General features: G+C 33.9%; 2 protein-coding genes and 1 long non-coding RNA gene across 3 annotated transcripts in view; 2 read left to right on the top strand and 1 right to left on the bottom strand.

Moving 5' to 3' along the window:
• The window catches only part of LOC111703033 (uncharacterized), a 5,251-nt gene extending 4,543 nt beyond the window's left edge, over positions 1 to 708 (bottom strand). Inside the window, exon 1 of the mRNA XM_023474878.1 lies at positions 648 to 708. Within this exon, the coding sequence (XP_023330646.1) occupies positions 648 to 702 (55 nt within the window). The 5' untranslated portion in view covers positions 703 to 708. The remainder of the gene's footprint in view (positions 1 to 647) is intronic.
• LOC111703034 (uncharacterized) overlaps positions 1 to 3,596 on the top strand; it is an 8,114-nt gene extending 4,518 nt beyond the window's left edge. Inside the window, exon 3 of the long non-coding RNA XR_002765545.1 lies at positions 3,086 to 3,596. This is a non-coding gene — a long non-coding RNA (uncharacterized LOC111703034). The remainder of the gene's footprint in view (positions 1 to 3,085) is intronic.
• Positions 3,597 to 4,611: 1,015 nt separating this feature from the next.
• Positions 4,612 to 19,113, top strand: LOC111703066 (ribonucleoprotein PTB-binding 1). Its single transcript, XM_023474920.1, has 4 exons — positions 4,612 to 4,967; positions 14,940 to 15,488; positions 15,719 to 15,989; positions 17,644 to 19,113. Exons 1-4 carry the CDS (start codon positions 4,692 to 4,694, stop codon positions 18,693 to 18,695), a joined length of 2,148 nt encoding a protein of 715 aa, XP_023330688.1. The 5' UTR covers positions 4,612 to 4,691; the 3' UTR covers positions 18,696 to 19,113.
• The last annotated feature ends 1,638 nt before the right edge of the window (positions 19,114 to 20,751 follow it).

Below are 20,751 nucleotides of genomic sequence, written 5' to 3'. Positions count from 1 at the left end.
CCTGCTACTATATGACCGCGTGTTGACCACATATTAAAAAAAAAACATATTTTTCTTGAATTTTTTACTTGGTTCGTGAGTGCATGGTTTAAACCAAGATTATGACCTTTTACTCCATGAGTACTTTGAGTACTGAGTATGTTGAATGGACGGACATCTAATGGTTTTAAGGACAAGGTAAGGTCAGGGGCAGATGCGTATACAAGATGTGGGGGGGGGAATCACGAAAAGTTTCTTTTGAAATGTTTTATAGAGAAAAAATGTGGATGTGGTCTAAAACTGATAACTTTGAGGATTTTTTAGAACCAAAAACAGCATTATGTATCGGTATTTTTCAGTTTTAGTTGGGAAATTTGATCTGTATGGGGCGCTTCTACCCTGCTCCCCCCCCTCCCTTAACAATAAACTTAGTCTGATCTTTAAACTTTATAAAGTATACAGTATATACATCATCAAGGCCCTCTTTTAAGATAGATTTGTGCAATAAAAAGTGTAAAAACGCAGAAAATAGCCATTTTAGCTCTTATGAGGGAGGGTCTATATTGGTATGCTAAATTAAAATTTTCCAAAAGACAACCTTGGTCGTCAACTCGTCGAAGATGATTTCTAAGTTTTTATCTGAATCTCCGTCTTAGTCCCTTGTTTACCTGCACTAATAATTGCAGCGTGAAATATGCAGTAAATCATCCATCTACAGCTCATGTTATTGTGAAGGTGGATAAAAAACTGGTAAAATAAACTGCTGTATCTGTCGCAGTGTATTTGAAGGAGGGGGGGGGGTAATTTAATAGAGTAAACCAGTGGTAAAACACCGCAAAATAGGGACTAACAGTTGCTATCATTAAATTCACAATGAAATTTTTTATTAAATGCGATGCTGGCAGTTAAAAAAAAGTTGGTGTTTTCTGTTTTCTTTTTTTAAAAAAAGGAGGTTTTCTTTTTGAAAAATNCAAATGTTTCTCTTCTTCAGCTTATTCTTTGATGTATTAGCAGAGAAGATAAAAGAGACAGCTCACAAAAATTGTTTTTTAAAATTCGATAATTAAAATTATTTTTTTAATGATTTTTTTATGTTAAAAATTTTAAATTGTAAATTATTTTCATTGTTACTCAAGAACAGCTCATGGGAACCCAGCTTTGCCTGGACACTAAGCTTTCTTTATAAAAGTTAGCGACTCAACAAATAATTTTTAAAAACATTCCAGGGGGTTTGACGCAAATCGGTGAAAGGGTAATGAATTATTATCCATTTTAGCTTTCGTTTTACATCCATAAGAGTGTTGAAAGTAAACCTATTTGATTGCATTCAAAAAAAAATTCTTTAATTAAAAGTTCTTTAGAAAATGGAATTGTGTTTGAGTTTGATTAAAAAATGTTAATTAAGATAATGAAATGCGAAGTTAGGTCTAAAATGTATTATTAAATAAATAAATAAATAAAAAGTCAACAAAAAAAGGGGGGAAACGTAAAGAATAGTTATTTTCTCTCGAATGTCGTCTTCCGTTGAAATTATTAAACAATCAATAAATATTCGAGACACAGTCGACAGATAATTCTTAATGTTTTTTTTCAAATAAAAATGCATTATTATATATCGGCACACATAGGGGGTAGGCTCTCCATGGTCTCCATGCATGGGGTAGTCTTTCCAAGGTCTCCATGGAGGGTAGGCTCTCCATGGTCTCCATGGAGGGTAGGCTCTCCATGGTCTCCATTGAGGGTAGGCTTTCCATGGTCTCCATGCATGATTGTCTCTCCATGGTCTCCATACAGGGTAGTCTCTCCATGGTCTCCATGTTTTTTTAGGGTATCGTTTTTATAGATACACCATTAACAATACTCCACATAAAAGTTGAGAACTCTGTTTAAACTAAAATATTTTTGCAAAACAGTTACAAAGGCAAAAATTAATGAAAAAAAGAGCCAAGATGACACTTAGTTTTCTTTAAATTTGTTATTTTGGTATTTTGGTATTTTAGTATTTTGGTATTTTGGTATTTTGGTATTTTGGTATTTTGGTATTTTGGTATTTTGGTATTTTGGTATTCTGGTATTTTGGTATTTTGGTATTCAAAACTTCAAAACTTCAAAACTTCAGAAACTTTTGAGAAATTGATAAAGGAATCTAAGTGAAATATTAACTAAGTGTAATTGTAATTATATTCTCTTACATAATTTCTGTTAAGTGTTAACACTTAACTAATTTTTAAATTTTAGGAAATACTAAAATGATTAATCTTTTATCTGGTTTTATAAGTATTAGTTAATTTTAAATAGATTGTCAAGTACTTGACAACCTATTTGGTTAATTTGAAAAGGCCAAAACCCCAAAATTAAAATAAAAAATCGAATAGATTCAACTAAATCAAAATTTATTGTTTCAAAATATAAATGAAAAAGTTCAAATGTAATTTGTATTATACACTTAATTTGGAGATGCAAGCCACAGGGTGTCCCAATAAACTTGATTTGGAGATGCAGGACACAGGGTGTCCCAATAAACTTGATTTGGAGATACAGGACACAGGGCGTCCCAATAAACTTGATTTGGAGATACAGGACATAGGGTGTCCCAATAAACTTGATGGGAAATAATTGTAAAGAAATTAAAGGGATTGTATACGTAACTTCAGGTGACCTTCCATTTGTGCCGTGTCCGGTTCACAAGAGTACCCTTAACTGATTATGGATGACGGACTAATTAATTTTCAAATAAGTAAAGGACATGAAAAATATGCTTTTTTTTTGCNAAGCTTTGAAACAAAGCAGAAGTAAAAATATAAAGTTGATTTCAATTCTTTTTTTATTTCAATTGAAAAAATAATTTTGGAAATATCCTAGATTTGTTAAAGAAAATCCGGGAACAAATGAAAACGTTACAGCACACATGCTATAATGTACAGCTAATTTAACTTTATATCACGATATTTACTTTACGTTTATTCTGAAATTCACGATGAAGTGAGTAATAATGATAAAGTACACAATAGTTTCATAAATATTCTATTTCAATGAATATGGAGAGAGTTTAAAATAATAATAAACCAATAGAATTATAAAAATAATTTCAACGTTATCTGTTCAGGACTGAAACGACGTGCTGTGAACTACAGGACGTAGATCCTATTATCCTTACCAGCTGAATCCTACAACACAGCTTTAAGTTTTTAATCAAGCTGAAATCCCGGAGATAATATCGGAATCAACGTTATCTCAAAAAAGAAAATGCACTCATTAATTGTAACTAACCACCCTATTAAAGGGGTGATGAACACAATTAATAAATATCCTTTTTTTCCATGAAGGATAAATAGATTCTTAAAAATTTTTTGCTATCGCAATCTTGTCGATGGAAAAAAAATTTCAACTCGACTACATATGAAGGAAAATCCATTGGAAAGTTCCCAACCTGTGTAAGGGAAGGGTAGGGACTCAGTTGAATAGCAACCTCTCCTCCAATTTTAACATGGAAATACAAGACGAAAGATGATATAATTGTGCTCATCTATGCTACGACATTTAAAAACATCAAGGTCAAAATGTCGAAACTCAAATTCAACAAAATAATAAATGTGTAGTATTTTTTCAAAATTTGTTTTAACTACAAAAGTACTCTGTTAGACAGTTGTACTTAATTGTACGAATACATAAATTTCGATGTTAATTATATTTTCAAAATTTTATAATATTTATCTTTTAAAATATATTCTACTTTATTGAGAAACAGAAAACTCTGGAATTGGAAGACGACTTTTGACTCAAGTCCAATGAACATGAGACACAGCAATAGTGGAGTTTAAACAGATCTATTTAACTTAATAAGTTCTTTGTAACAATATCAAAGTATTGCCATAATGTCGTCTTTCTTTTCCATAATTTTCTCGTTCTCACCATATTATTTAATTTTTTTTCGGTTAAGTTTTTAAACTCAATATTTTGTGATAAGAATAGAAAGTCTACTAACTACTAATAATTAGATTTGAATGAAATACATTTTTATTCTTTGTCAAATCTTTTCATTTCCAAGCAAGTTTGAAATTTTAATTTTGTATTTTTTTTACTATGAAAACTGTTTATATCGGATAGATTGAAATATCATAGGGCATCAGATTGCAAAGAATGTGGGTTTAAAAAATTATTAAAAATAGGTTTTTAAGTTCTTATTTGCAAACAAAACAGTTGTTTCAATCTTGGGTGTAAAACGAAAAGCTCACATTAATTACGCATAAAATTAACTTTTTATTTAAGATTAGATTGTTATTGGGTGCGCAGTGTAAGAAATGGTATTGTTTTTTTTGATAAAAAGAGGGAAAACAATATTTTTCCATTCAATTTATTCCTATAATTGATTATCATGGCCGGACGTATATAAACAAGGATTACTTTTATCTCTTCTATTAACCCGACCCTCCCCTTAGACCCTTCCTGCTACTATATGACCGCGTGTTGACCGCTAGTATCTCTTCTAACCTGAACTACCCCCTTTCCCCCCCGGGGTTCATGTATCTGCATGGGTTTGGGTTGAGGAGAGGGGGGGACGGGACGGAACTGTTGCCGGCTCTAGGAGCACTGTATAACACAGTATCTCTAACCAACAGAGGAACCCGCGCTGAGAACAGTTTAGTTAGACTTTAGTTAGAGTTTAGACTTTAGTTACTCAGTACTCACCATTCAGAAGCGTAGTGTAAAATATGGCTGCTAGAGCTAGGTTAGGAGGTGTACACAGATACAATACCAACAAGGGAACCCAGCCTTATATAGCTACAGCTAGTGTTAGTGTAGGTGGAGATGATTGGGCGAACCAAGTGATAAATAATGTAGTTGGAGAAGGAGGAGAGGATCATCATGATAATCTTGAACAAGAACGTGAGCTTGCAGTTGAAAAAAAGATTGGAGAGAAAAAACGGTTATTTCACACAGGACGACTTTTAGAGTTAAAAAATCTGCCAGATGGGGCAACTGAGCAGGTTTGTGAACTGTTTATATCTTGAAATTAATACATTTGATTATCTGCCTTTGATGATCAGGGAACCAGGGTTTGAATGCATCTAGTCTGAAAAGCTTGAACCGGTTAGAAATATAAATTTTAGCCTGAGCAGTGAATTGCTGGTTAGGATAGCAGATGTTCAATGTATAACCTATACCTAGGGTATACAATACACATATAACTTTATCCATAGGTAGAAGGTACTCAAATAGGTTTATATATTATTTTTTAACGGTACTCTGCTAGAAACTTCAACGGTTTCGAAGTTTTATTAATTAACACTTTAATTAAAATTTATCAAAATTTAATTTTTAAAATTATTTTCCGAGTTTAATCAAAATATTTATATAAATATATATAAGAAAATAAGTATTCAAAACATGATTTGAATACGTATTAAACAAAAAGTAAAATCTGGAAGAAAAAGTAAACCTTATCAACTGAGAAATACGTAGGGTATAAAGTAACAGAGTAAAAATTAATCCTAGCAAAGTAAATTGCAATCCTAGCAGAGTAAATAGTAATCCTAGCAGAGTAAAAAGTAATCCTAGCAGAGTAAATAGTAATCCTAGCAGAGTAAAGAGTAATCCTAGCAGAGTAAAGATTAATCCTAGCAGAGTAAATAGTAATCCTAGCAGAGTAAAGATTTATCCTAGCAGAGTAAAGAGTAATCCTAGCAGAGTAAAGAGTAATCCTAGCAGAGTAAATAGTAATCCTAGCAGAGTAAATAGTAATCCTAGCAGAGTAAATAGTAATCCTAACAGAGTAAAGATGAATCCTAGCAGAGTAAAGAGTTATCCTAGCAGAGTAAAGAGTAATCCTAGCAAAGTAAAGATAAATCCTAGCAGAGTAAAAAGTAATCCTAGCAGAGTAAAGATTAATCCTAGCAGAGTAAAGAGTTATTCTAGCAGAGTAAATAGTTATCCTAGCAGAGTAAAGATAAATCCTAGCAGAGTAAAGAGTTATCCTAGCAGAGTAAAGAGTAATCCTAGCAGAGTAAAGAGTAATCATAGTAGAGTAAAGATTAATCCTAGCAGAATAAAGATAAATCCTAGCAGAGTAAAGATTAATCCTAGCACAGTAAAGATAATTCCTAGCAGAGTAAAGATTAATCCTAGCAGAGTAAAGATTAATCCTAGCAGAGTAACGATAAATCCTAGCAGAGTAAAGATTAATCCTAGCAGAGTAAAGATAAATCCTAGCAGAGTAAAGATTAATCCTGGTAAAGTAAAAAAAGTCATTTAATCATAAAAAAACGTAATAAACGAACCAGATAAAATAAAAAATATAAAACTATTAAAAAATGCAAGAGTTGAAATAAAAAGTAAATAAAAGAAACTAATTATTTATGAAAAATAAGCTTTTTACAAAATGCGAAAGCTTTTCAATTACATAGAATGTTCACAATTTTAACATACTCATTAAACGGAATACGATTATATGAAACTTAACTAATTCATTTATACCTTCAACTTGGGCGTCTATTTTTTTCTAGGGAAACGCTAGAATTTTTTTAAAGAACATTTTGAGCGGTAAAAAAGACTTTGTTGTTTTCCTAATTCGAAAAAAAATCGGGTTTTATGTGTTCTTTGAAAAGTTGAACAGTTCCTTTAAAAAAACTGAACCTAATGAGTAAATTTTGTAATGAAAAGTAAAGTGAGCACTGAGCAGACTAAAAAGTAAACCTGATAAAACCTTAATTATATTTGTTTAAAGGGCAGTTTTATACAAGTTTTCGTAAAATCAAACAAACCAAGAATATTAATACTAAATGAATAATATAGCATAGGAGCATGGCCAGGGGGGGGGGGGGGGGGTACTGAGGGGAATATTATACAGAAAGTTAATCATAATCATGATATAATTAAACATATCATGATCACAATAAAGGACAAAGAGAAGAGTAGAACCTTAAAAGTATAGATAGATAGATAGTTTAGGTTAAGTATTGGAGAAGGTTGTCATGAAGAAATATTGTGATCAATAAATCTGTTGGAAATTATAACAATAAGGTTTAAATCAAGGGATTGGTTAGGAAGGATTATTAGGACGGAACTAAGGGATGGATTGGAAAGCAAAAGGTTGGGATCAAGGGAAGGCCGGATAAGCTTGGGTTTCGGAGATGGGTTGGAAAAAATATGGTTCGAATCAAGGAATGGGTTGAGAAGGAGAAGGTTGGTATCAAGGGATTGATTAGGAAGGATAAAGTTGTAATCCAAGAATGTGTTGGTCAGGAAAATGTTGTAATCCAAGGCTGTGTTGGTCAGGAAAGGGTTAAGATTAAGAGATATGTTGGGAAAGAAAAGGTTTGGATCAAGGGATTGGTTTAGAAGGATAAAGTTAAGATCAAGGGGATGGTTTGGTAAGGGAAACAATAAGAAGTCAGCTGGAGGGTTTATTATCCTCAATATCGCAAATCTGGCAACTATTCTTGTTTTCAATTATCAGGAAAACACTCTGTGTATCCCAGGTTAGTTGATAATGCATTGGGCTCTAACTATGGAAAGAATAGGAGTGGTTTGTTGTACACCAAGAGAATAAAGTATTTAAGGTTACGCAAACACCTCCTACGCAATAACTACCCCCCCTCCCTCCTACGCAGTGCCTCCCCCTGAATTTTTAGACGTTTTATTTAGATTAGTCTCAGTTTTGCATAGTACATAGTACATTGTACACAGTACACAGTACACAGTACACAGTACACAGTACACAGTACACAGTACACAGTACACAGTACACAGTACACACCTATAAAGTTAAAATGTCAAGAAATGCATTCGAAATTTATTTACAAAGCCTTCGAGTTTAAATATTTTTACATTTTAAAAAATTGGGCATTTCAAAATATACTTTTTATTTTCAAATTCACATGTGCCTATAAAATTAAAAACTAGGGGAGCTACGATGTCACAAAGTTGTTTCAGTAATTCCGCATATTGACCTCCTCCTTCGGTCTAGTGCAGTGTGACTTTTAACTGTTCTTTTAACGATTACAATGTCTCATGTTAAAGATTGCAGGATGAAATTAAACCTGAAACTTCTGTGTGTTCTATTGCATATATATACACGTACATATACATATGTGTTCTTGTGTTCTATTGCATATATATATACACGTACATATACATAGGTGTTCTTGTGTTCTATTGCATATATATATATACACGTACATATACATATGTGTTCTTGAGTTCTATTGCAAATATATATATATACACGTGCATATACATACGTGTTCTTGTGTTCTATTGCATATATATATACACGTACATATACATATGTGTTCTTGTGTTCTTTTGCATATATATAAATATATACACGTACATATACATATGTGTTCTTGTGTTCTATTGCATATATATATTTACATCTACTCGTACATACACATATGTGTGCTTGTGTTCTATTGCATATGTTCTAAGGGTTTTCTGTATCACGTCGTAGTAGAGAGTTAATTGCACGTTAGATTGAAATCTTAAATGTCTTCAATTATAATTTCTTTTATTAAAGAGCTATTTAGAAATATAAAAATGCTATGAATTTCTACGTAGTCAAATAAATTTATATTTTGACAATTTTGCGTAAATTTTGAACTAGAGGGACTACAAGGTCAAAAAGTCGTACCAGTCTTAAAAACTTTACCTTCTCCTTACTGTTTGGTTTACAGTGGTGTGTTCTATAGTACAAAAACAGATTTTTTTTCTTTACTCCCAAAAATATTTTTTCCTTTTGATAATTGCTTTTTAATATTTCAAACATGATATATTTATTTAATTTTTTTTTAAATCTTCGATATTCTTCTTCAAAAAAGAATACTTTTTTTTCGGTTAAAAGAATATTCATAATTTGAACAAATAATAACTCAGAGATTAAATGAAAATGGAATAAAATTATATTAAACCTTTGTATTTCATTCATCAATTTTTTTTATTAAACTGCTTTTCTTGGATCTGATCGAATCAGTTCTAATGTTATTGATCAAATCAACCAGATAATCAGAAAGTTACGGTTTCATTACGCCTTTGATCGAGTAGAATCTGATCGAGTAGAATCTGGGAGCATAATGTTGATTCAGTGCAGTGTACACAGAAGGAGAAGGTCAAGTTCATGCGATATTACTGGTATAACTTTGTGACCTAGTAGCGGTCAAGTTCATGCGATATTACTGGTTTAACTGTGTGACCTAGTAGCGGTCAAGTTCATGCGATATTACTGGTTTAACTGTGTGACCTAGTAGCGGTCAAGTTCATGCGATATTACTGGTTTAACTGTGTGACCTAGTAGCGGTCAAGTTCATGTGATATTACTGGTTTAACTGTGTGACCTTGTAGCGGTCAAGTATGAGAAAAGTTATATATTACAAAGTAGAAACATTTTTTTCAAGGATGGAAAACATGGAAGATTTCAATCACGCAGATCTGTCGCTGTAATAAAAGTAAATTCAACCTATAGAAGTGTAAAGTCTGACCGCGTCAACCTCGTTGCACCAGCTAGTCCTGTACACAGAGCTAGATCAACTTTGTACAGGCGGTACCGTACAAACTGAGACCGGAAAGGTTGACCCGGCTCGGGAATTTAAATGTACTCCGGCTGCCCGTGCAATATAACTTTACTTTAGTTTGACGTGAATTGGGACAAGGTGTGACAAGGTTTGGATGAGGAGATGGATTAGGACGGATAAATTGATAAGAAGGAATGAATAAGGATTGGATAGAGAAATAGGAATAGAAATGGTGGGATGACAACTTGACAAGGTTGAAATGATTTGAAGAATACTGAGTTTTAATAATAATTCCTGGTTTCCGCAAAGTTTCCGGGTTCTAGTTCTTAACTCCAGGGGGGTTAAACACCTGGTAGGATTGTGTAGAATTGCGTCAAGTTTGATCAATTCTTGACTCCGGATAGTATTTACAGTAGGAGATATATAGTATTTATAATACTGCTTGAAAATCATGGAGACAATTTAATTACAATTAATCACAAAATGATATATCTTCAGTGTTCAGCAGGAAGTATAAAAACACAAACATATCAAAAACAAAAAACTCTCTTTGCCGACTTCCTACAAACACTACAGTGGCAGAAAGAAATTAAGTTTCAGCAAAGGTTCTATTTTGTGTAAAAAAGGGTTTCTATCTAAAAATATGAAGCAACTGAGCATGTTAGAATTTTACTAATTTTCGAGGGATTTTAAATCTTCAAAACTTTGATTCTGAGTGTTTAGAGTAAATACAAAAAAAAAAATTTATTTAAGAGAATTAAGAAAACAAAGTGTCGAAAAAATCTAGATTTTTTCTTTAAAGTCGTCTTCATATCAAAATGTACTTAGAAATGATAATTTTTGTCAGTCCAAGAATTTTTGTTAGCAATTCTTTCCGTAAAGCAATCGGGAAGTTTCAGGGCTAATCTTAAAGGAACAAATAACTTTTGTCACCACTACTTCATTCTTAATTCTTTCCTGCATTGAAAGGATATGTTGTCTACTATCATCAATATGAAGGGGGTTGAATAACCGAGCCTAGGACGCACCGTGAGAATATATCCGGGTCCCGTAGACAACACAGACCAGCATGATGTGAACTTTCAGTCTGCTCAGCGCAGAAACATTAAACAAACCGGAAATACGAACTTTAATACTATTTTAAACCAGTCTTTCATACGTACTGAGATACGGAGTATAAGAGATACTAGGATACTGGGATACTAGGATAGGATACAAGATATTAAATACTAGGATACTAAATATTTAAATACTAGGATACTATGATACTATGATACTATGATACATGGATACTAGGATACTAGGATATTAGGATACTATGATACTAGGATACTAGAATACTAGGATACTAGGATACTAGGATATTAGGATGCTAGGATATTAGGATACTAGGATACTAGAATACTAGGATACTAGAATACTAGGATACGAGAATACTTGGATCTTAGGATGCTAGGATACTAGGATACTTGGATACTTGGATACTTGGATACTAAGATATACAGTTTACACATTCCATCAGATTATTTAAAAGAAGAATCTTACAAAGACATTTTTGAGATGATAAATCCAATAGACAGACAATAGACAGACACTGCAAGTCAATTAGACGGGGTGGGTCTTCTTTTCAACCATATTTGTATAGAGTGTATCCTACCCTAGGTATCATTGTTTGACGGATGGATACCTTATTTGCTCCTTGTATGATAAGAACTGCGTAATTATGATATTTCCTGATATGCGAAACCTGAAAAACCGGTTTTATCAAGATTAAACAGGTTCCAAGCTCCTCTATCCCTCCTCGCAAAATTGGATGCTTAGAGCTTGAAACTTTTGAATTTAGGATAATGATTAATATGCAGATTGATGTAATCTTTATTAATTATTTGTTATCAAGGAAAGTGTCAAAAATTCAACCAATCAGAGTACGAGTGTCGAATGTCGTCTGCAGAAACCAAATTTTTCAAATAGAAGCCGGGAAATTTTGTGCGCAATCATTCAGAGATCTCATACGTTGGAACCCAGCAAAGGATTAAAGCAAAGTATTTAAAGTGTCAACAGTGGATATCGAGATTAAGCAAACGGCCAATTAAGGATATCCAACACAAGGATTTATAGCTCAGACCATAACTCCAATTTATAGCTCAGACCATAAACTCCAATTTATAGCTCAGACCATAAACTCCAATTTATAGCTCAGACCATAAACTCCAATTTATAGCTCAGACCATAACTCCAATTTATAGCTCAGACCATAACTCCAATTTATAGCTCAGACCATAACTCCAATTTATAGCTCAGACCATAATTCCAATTTCTTCTCTAAACCATAGTCTTTCAAAACTCGAGAGAAGATATTTTTATTTCTTCCCTCTCGACTCTCTAGGTTTAAGTTAAAGTACTCCTGGTTTACTATGCATGTTGAGCATAATCAAGGTTACAATACAAGAATACAAATCCTCTAAAACGGGGATAGATTAGTTGGGGAATTTGACGTGAAAGGGGGAATCAAGAGGGAATACTTGTTTGGGGGAAAAGATGAATAAGTTGAAGGGGGGAATAAATATAATTATTAATGGTTAATTGAAAATAAAAAGATTGAAATTAATAATTAAATAATTAAAAATTTGTTTAGTATATTATGAACTATTTTAAAAGAAAACACGAAAGAGCAGAAAACTTGTTTAGTTAAAGAGACTGTCGACCTAATTTCAAGTTTAACAAAGCGTTATTTGCTCGATTCACACCGGTACCTTTGAGCACTACATAGACTCCTCAGACAATGATTTAAAGAGTACTGTTGTGAACTCTTTTTAGTTAAACAGTGCTTAGTATACTATTTAATTTTGATGCGGATCCGGATCCGGATCCAGGTCATTTCTTTAAGATTTACTGAATTTTTTTAGCAAAAACTAATTTTCAAATTTTTGTTATATTTTTGTCGCTTATTTTTGTCCTAAAACTTTATGAACCATTCAGAATTGAGGAAATTTTTATAATCTCTCTTTTTTCAAAAGTTCAGAATTGGGTTTTAGAAGTAAAACTTTTTTGCAGTTTTTGGTTGATATTTTACCTCTTGAATCCGGATCCGTGGATCCGCATATTTTTGCAGATCCGGATCCAGGAAGCCAAAATCTTGCTGATCCAATGGATCCGGATCCTAAGCACTGCCTTTAAATATATATTTTACTCAAGAATCAATAAATCCTCTCAACCTTCAATTGAAGATGATTCTCATGGATGGATGAGATCTGAGATGTGTGTGGGACAGATTTGTTTAGCTCTTGGTGTAGTCTTCTATATATAGGCATTGGGAGTACCACACCTAACCATCACAATTATTTTATGATATAGGGAGGCAATGAGGCACTCCAGATACAGAAATACAGACATCTTTCACAGGGTTGATTGGTTACAATGTTGCCTTTAGAATCTGCCCTTTTTAGGGTTTATGGTTTGTGGGGTTTTAACAGATTTTTGTTTTAGACATTTTGTGAAGAGTTCGGTTTTGTTTACTTTACGTTAAAGCCAAGAGAGGTCAAAATTAAGTTAGAGCGGGTTTACTCAATGAACACAGTTAGGACTAGTTTACTCAATGTGTAGAGTTAGGACTAGATTACTTATTGTATACAGTTAGGACTAGACTACTCAATGTATAGTTTCAGGACTGGTTTACTCAATGTACACAGTTAGGACTATATTACTCAATGTAAGTGTCAGGGCTGGTTTACTCAATGTATAGTTTCAGGACTGGTTTACTCAATGTACAGTATCAGGGCTGGTTTACTCAATGTATAGTATCAGGACTGGTNCAAATTTACAATAACTCTAATTATTATTAATAGTTTCAAGGCTGGTTTACTCAATGTATAGTATCAGGACTGGTTTACTCAATGTAAAGTATCAGGACTTTTTACTCAATGTATAGTATCAGGACTGTTTACTCAATGTATAGTATCATAACTGGTTTACTTAATGTGTAGTATCAGGAATGGTTTACACAATGTATATATCAGGACTGGTTTACTCAATGTACAGTATCAGGAATGGTTTACACAATGTATATATCAGGACTGGTTTACTCAATGTACAGTATCAGGACTGGTTTACTCAATGTTCAGTATCAGGACCGGTTTACTCAATGTATAGTATCAGGACTGATTTACTCAATGTACAGTATCAGGACTGGTTTACTCAATGTACAGTATCAGGACTGGTTTACTCAATGTACAGTATCAGGGCTGGTTTACTCAATGTGTAGTATCAGGACTAGTTTACTCAATGGACAGTATCAGGACTGGTTTACTCAATGTGTAGTATCAGGACTAGTTTACTCAATGTTCAGTATCAGGACTGGTTTACACAATGTATAGTATCAGGACTGGTTTACTCAATGTACAGTATCAGGACTGGTTTACTCAATGTACAGTATCAGGACTGGTTTACTCAATGTACAGTATCAGGACTGGTTTACTCAATGTTCAGTTTCAGGACTGGTTTACTCAATGTATAGTATCAGGACTGATTTGCTCATTGTATAGTTCCAGGACTGATTTGCTCACTGTATAGTTCCAGGACTGGCTTACTCTATGTATTGTTAAGTGTTACTGTTGGTATTGCTTTATTTCCGGGTTTAATTAAAAGCTCTGATTTCTAATCCACCTCCCCCTCCCTTCCACCCTTAATACTGGACGCCTACAGTTTGCCGTCTATTCAAGGATATTCTCAACCCTGAACCTTGTTTTCAGAAACATTTCTCAGTTTGGGTTCTATATGATTTTACCGTTACTCCGTCCTTGAACTGTACTCCTAAACTACCCTGAGTATTATCCCTCCGACCTAGGTTGATATTGGACAAAAAAATAAGCGCTTTTATAACTACTAATCTTACTTTTAATTATTAAATTGTTAAAAACGACTCATGCTGAAGAACGTAGAGCCCTTACTAATTCAAAAAGTTGCAACATTAAACTCGGATCGTAAAATAATTATTCTAATTCAAAAATAAGCGCTTTTATAACTACTAATCTTACTTTTATTTATTAAATTGTTAAAAACGACTCATGCTGAAGAACGTAGAGTCCTTACTAATTCATAAAGTTGCAACATTAAACTCGGATCGTAAAATAATTATTCTAATTCAAAACAAACCATTTAGATATTACAACCAATAGTCATCGATTATAAGATAGAAATGAGATTTGTAGCGTTCCAAAACCGATTATTTTTCGCGAACACTCCCTTTAAAAAGGAGCTGACCCCTCGCCTCAACTCGATGATTGTTTAGGTTGTCAAAAAAATTTCATCTCTTGCTAAATTCAAATTTACTGGTTTTTATTCATATTTTTCTCCTTGAGATCTTGTCAGAGCTTAGCTAAACAAGGTTAGTTAGGCTAACTCATCCTTTATGATTTAATAACTCTAATTATTATTAAAATTTTTTTTGTTCAGGATATCCGGTTATCTTTCCCAGATCTGGATATTCTCCGGGTACAGATAGACAGAGACGATGTAAGACACAGACCCGGAGCTAAGCTAACCCTAAAAAACCCCGAGGTTTTGGAGAACTGGCCAAAGTCCCGCGAAACTTGTTTTGTAAAAAATAAAGAAGTATCCGTGTGTGTCGGTAGTTCGGACCAATGGTTATGTATTGCTCGTTTACCCCTGGAGTTCTCAGAGGACGAATTTACATCCCTTGTTTCTAACTACGGACGAGTAAAAGCTTCATTCCTAGTATGCTCCGAGACTACTGGAGAAAGTAAAGGATATGGTTTGGTAAAATATCAGACTAATGAAGCTGCAGCTCAGGCCAAACATTTACTTAATGGTAAAGATGTACAGTGCAGTACAGTACAAGTAGATTGGTTGAATTCTACACATATATCCTACACTCAACTTCATTCTAAATGTTTGTACGTGGACAACCTGCCGCCCAACTACAGAGACCTCGCAGGGTACAGGAAGATGTTCTCTGTCGTCAGAAACCCGCCATACTGTCAGGTACACAATCCTAATCCTGATCCTGATATTGATCTCGATTTTTCAAAAGATGATTTTTAATTAATGACTATTTCTCTTTAACAATTTCTGTTTTTAAAAGGATTTTCAGTTTCTGAATAAATTCGAAGAAATTATGAATGCTCTGTTTTTTTAAAAGAATAATTCTTCATTATTAAATAGAATTTAACAATTTTTGGATAAAAAAAAATTTGAACAAAAAAAATATTTAGATTGCGATGAGGAACGGAGTTCTCCAGGATTGGGGTTTAGTTGAGTTCTTTGATGCTGATGAGGCAGAGATAACACAAACCCAGCTCCATGGACACAATATCAACGGACACAAGATCCGTGTACAGTACTGTATACCTGGAGTAAACGCGATCAACATCTACATGAGCGTGGTGAATGCTCCTGAAACCTCTAAGAAAGGTTTGATTGACGAAGCTCCTAACTCCGCGGTGTATACTCAGCTACAGAAACTCAGTACTCAGAACCCAGCCTGTGAGTATACAACCAAACCAGTATTTTTGTATTTTTGGTGGAAAAAATCTTTCCTAAAAATGATTCTGCGGGCAAAATAAAGCAGCATCAATTTTTTAATTTTGATATTTTATAAGACCTAGATCATCCCTTGTATGTTTAGATTTTATATTTTCATGGAAATTTTTTTTCTTAAAAACAGTTATACGATTTTGCACACAAAAAAAAGTTGTTTCATTTTTTAATTTAGGTATTTTATTCAAACCTTGATCATACCTTGCAGTTGAGATTACATTTAAACCTTGATCATACCTTGCAGTGGAAATTTAATTCAAACCTTGATCATATGTAGCAGTTGAGATAACATTCAAATCCTGATTATACCTTGCAGAGGAGATAGCATTTAAATCTTAATCATACCTTGCAGTTGAGATTTTATTTAAACCTCGATCATACCTTGCAGTGGAGATTTCATTTAAACCTTGATCATACCTTTCAGTTGAGATTTCATTTAAATCTTGATCATACCTTGCAGTTGAGATATCATCCAAACCTTGAACATACCTTGCAGTTGAGATGACTTTCAAACCTTGATCATACCTTGCAGTGGAGATTTCATTCGAACCTTGATTATACCTTGCAGTTGACATAACATTTAAATTTTAATCATACCTTGCAGTTGAGATTTCATTTAAACCTTGATCATACCTTGCAGTTGAGATAACATTCAAACCTTGATCATATCTACCAGTTGAGATAACATTCAAACCTTGATCATACCTTGCAGTTGAGATTTCATTTAAACCTTGATCATACCTTGCAGTCAAGATACTATTCAAACCTTGATCATACCTTGCAGTTGAGATCTCATCCAAACCTTGATCATATCTTGCAGTTGAGATAGTATTTAAACCTTAATCATACCTTGCAGTGGAGAATTCATTCAAACCTTGATCATATGTAGCAGTTGAGGTAACATTCAAACCTTGATGATACCTTGCAGTGGAGATTTCATTCAAACCTAGATTATACCTTGCAGTTGATATAACATTCAAACCTAGATCATACCTTGCAGTGGAGATTTCATTCAAACCTTGATCATACCTTTCAGTTAAGAAAACATCCAAACCTTGATCATACCTTGAAGCTGAGAAAACATTTAAACCTTGATCATACCTTGCAGTTGAGATAACATTTAAATCTTAATCAGACCTTGCAGTTAAGATAACATTTAAATCTTAATATGCCTTGCAGTTGAGATATCATTCAAACCTTGATCATAACTTGCAGTTGAGATAACATTCAAACCTTGATCATACCTTGCATTTGAGATTTCATCAAAATCTTTATATAATTTGCAGTTGAGATTTCATTCAAACCTTGATCATAAATTTCAGTTGAGATAACATTTAAATCTTAATCTTACCTTGCAGTTGAGATTTCATCTAAATCTTAATATGTCTTGCAGTTGAGACATCATTCAAAACTTTATATACCTTGCAGTTAGATATCATCCAAACCTTGATCAAACCTTGCATTTGAGATTTCATTTAAATCTTGTAAACTTGATCAACCGAACCATGTTTCTTAAGCGATAAAACTTACAATGTTCACAATTTCTCAAATCATGAAAATCTGTTGCGTGATATGAAATCTAATTTTATTTATGTTTTAGTTGCTCAAAATCTACAGAATATAATTCAGCAACAGATTGAAAATATTCAATCCGGAGGTTCAGGCTCCAGGGAGGAACAGGAGCAGGAGAACGCAGTCAACGCGAGCGCACAAGCCGCGCTCATGATTCTGTTAACTGCACACCAGCAGGCGCAGACCGGTGAGAACTGTATCCTGCAAAATCAGGAAGTTGTAAATGTTCTCCAAACTCTGGTCTGTGAGAAGGAAGGACTTCAGCTTGATCCTTATGCAGAGATCATGAGTATACCCAGTCTTCAGGTAGCACTCGGACAAGGGCACCCTGAGCTATCCTGGAATCTTCAACCTGAACCTAACTATATCCAGGTACAGGGAAGATCTCCGCCTCCTGTGATAGCTAACAACCTAAATCTTCTCTCAAATACCCAGACATTGAACGAGTTGCTGGGAAGTTTAAGAGAACAAGATCTAGCTCCTCCTCCTCCTCCTCCGCCTCCTCCAATCAGCAGTCCTAACATCTCCGTCCCTCCTCCCTCCCAACCTCCTCATGTATCCATCCCTCACAATGATTTCTCTTGTCCTCCTCCGTTCACTCCTGTACAGCCTCCGCTATCCCGTCCCTTACACTTCTTCACCCCTCCTCCTCCCCTTCCCAGCCCTCATCATCTGATGGGCCCTCCTCAGCCAATGTTTATCAACCCCAACATGTTCCAATTCCCCTCTCTGATGCTACCTGGAGTTCAAGTAACCGGCCCTCCCCCAGCTCCCATTTTTCTAGCAGGTCATCAGCTAATCCCTCAGGTATCTTTACCAAACGGAAACACTCTTTTCCCGGGCCTCCCCCTCCTCCCTGGATGCTATCTCCCTGTCTCCGAACCCTCCAGTCCTGTTCCCTCCAATATTTCCTCTGGGTTTCCTCACACACCCTCCCCTAACAGTCTAAAGCGTAAAGCCTCTATCCCTCCGAGCCCGGAGGAGAGTCCGGAGGGACGATATATCGGTCAGCACTCTCAAGGACTAGGAGGACATTATGCTGACTCCTACTGGGCAAAGAAGAGAATAAAGCATCACTAAAAACACCAAAGAAATCTCCCAAGACAATCCTGCTCATCTTGTATTATATCAACCCAAAGAAGACTAAAACTCATCACATCTGACATTGTTTGATCTAACAAGTGTTAATAACGGCTGTTGTGAACATTACTTGCTTATTTAATTGAAACTATGTGGCATTTCAGACCAAACCAAGATATCATTGCAATTTGTAAACATTGATGGTACTTTTTATTCTCTAAAGTCTAAACCAAGAATATTTTTATCGTTCAATGGAAATCTTATAATTCCTTTTTTCTACATTTTGTTCTGTAGAGAGGGTTCATAATTGTATTGGCATTATTTCGCTATTTCTTCTCAATCCATCCCAATAAGGCTGTGAAAACAAAACAAAAACATAAATTTGAAAAATTATAAAATAATAAATTCTATTCTTTTTTTCCCATTTTTTTTATCGGTTTTGTATACTTGGGCACTTTCTTTGATTCCTATTTGTCCTTCCCTTTATCTTTCACAGTTGCTTTATTTATTTAATATTTTTAGAGGAAAATACAACCATGAAGAAATTCTTCCTTGTTTGTTTTTCTCTAAACGTACTGCTAGTTGTTTACTTTTTACAACAGCCTGCAGCATTACTATTTTAATGAAATGATAATTGCTTGAATGAGAAATATTTTGCGAAATTCAAACTTTTTTTACATTTTTTACAGTAAAGATATTTCTCATAGTTTTGTAATTTAATGATAATGCTTTAAATGTTATTGTGTTGTATTGTATTATTGTATTATTGTATTATTTAAAAATAAGTATTCTTGCATGAAATTGGCTTTTCTTCCTTAGGGCTCTCAATTGTTAGTTTAATTAAGATAAAATTTTCTTATTTTGGTTCCAACCCAAAGATTTTAGTATTATATGTCTTAAGCGTCCTTTCTTCGATTTTTATGTTTTCTATTCTTTTTTCAAAGAAAAACTTTATTATTTCGTTGATATTTCTTTCCGTAATTTTATTTTCTTTATTTTCTTTTCTTCGAAAACTTCTATATTCAAATATTATTTATTTGTTTTAAAATAAGTATGACCTTTTCTCTCTTTAGTCTTCTTTTCTTCTTTTCTTTTTGTTTCCTAAATTCCATTTTTTCTGGATCAATTTGGTTCCGTAAAGGCGAGAATCCCTTTCTTAAGCTGTTAAAAAAATAAACCCATAAGAATTTAAAAAATAAAAGGTATAACCAGAACCTTGCTCACAGAATAAAGAAGAAATATAACCCCTATGACGCCTGACATTATGAAAAATGTTGATGAGACGATAATTCCAGAACAATTTCGTTTCGAATAATCGTCCCGTAAACTTTTTTCATCATGTCGCGCGGCACGCCTAGCTCAATGTAGTATTTTGGAAGCAGATTTATTTTAAGAAGGGTACCGCCCTATAGTTCCAAAAGTTTTTATATTCTTAATAGATAAAGAAGAGGGTTCTTCTTGCCTTTACGGGTCCAAATTGATCCTGGAAAGAATTGGAAACCCTGATTTTTAATTCTACCCACTCTTATTTAATCTCGACCAATTTTTAGGGGTATTCTTAAATTTTTACAATTACTTCTTCTAAGTTCTTTTCATAACTTTTTCATTTTGTAGCATATTATTTCCTACATTTTTTTCTAGTTGTTGACGTACATACTGGGTTCTTTGTTGACGTACAAACTGGGTTCTTTCTTGACGTACATACTGGATTCTTTGTTGACGTACATACTAGGTTCGTTGCTGAAGTACAAACTGGGTTCTTTGTTGACGTACAAACTGGGTTCTTTGTTGGCGTACATACTGGGTTCTTTGTTGACGTACAAACTGGGTTCTTTGTTGACGTACATACTGGGTTCTTTGTTGACGTACATACTGGGTTCTTTGTTGACGTACAAACTGGGTTCTTTGTTAACGTACAAACTGGGTTCTTTGTTAACGTACAAACTGGGTTCTTTGTTAACGTACAAACTGGATTCTTTGTTGACATACAAACTGGGTTCTTTGTTGATGTACAAACTGGGTTCTTTGTTGACGTACAAACTGGGTTCTTTGTTGA

This window comes from Eurytemora carolleeae, unplaced genomic scaffold (assembly GCF_000591075.1).
Source record: "Eurytemora carolleeae unplaced genomic scaffold, Eaff_2.0 scaffold505, whole genome shotgun sequence".
Taxonomy (NCBI): domain Eukaryota; kingdom Metazoa; phylum Arthropoda; class Copepoda; order Calanoida; family Temoridae; genus Eurytemora; species Eurytemora carolleeae.
Note: the sequence above shows the minus strand (reverse complement) of the source record. Positions and strands in the feature narration are given on the sequence as shown.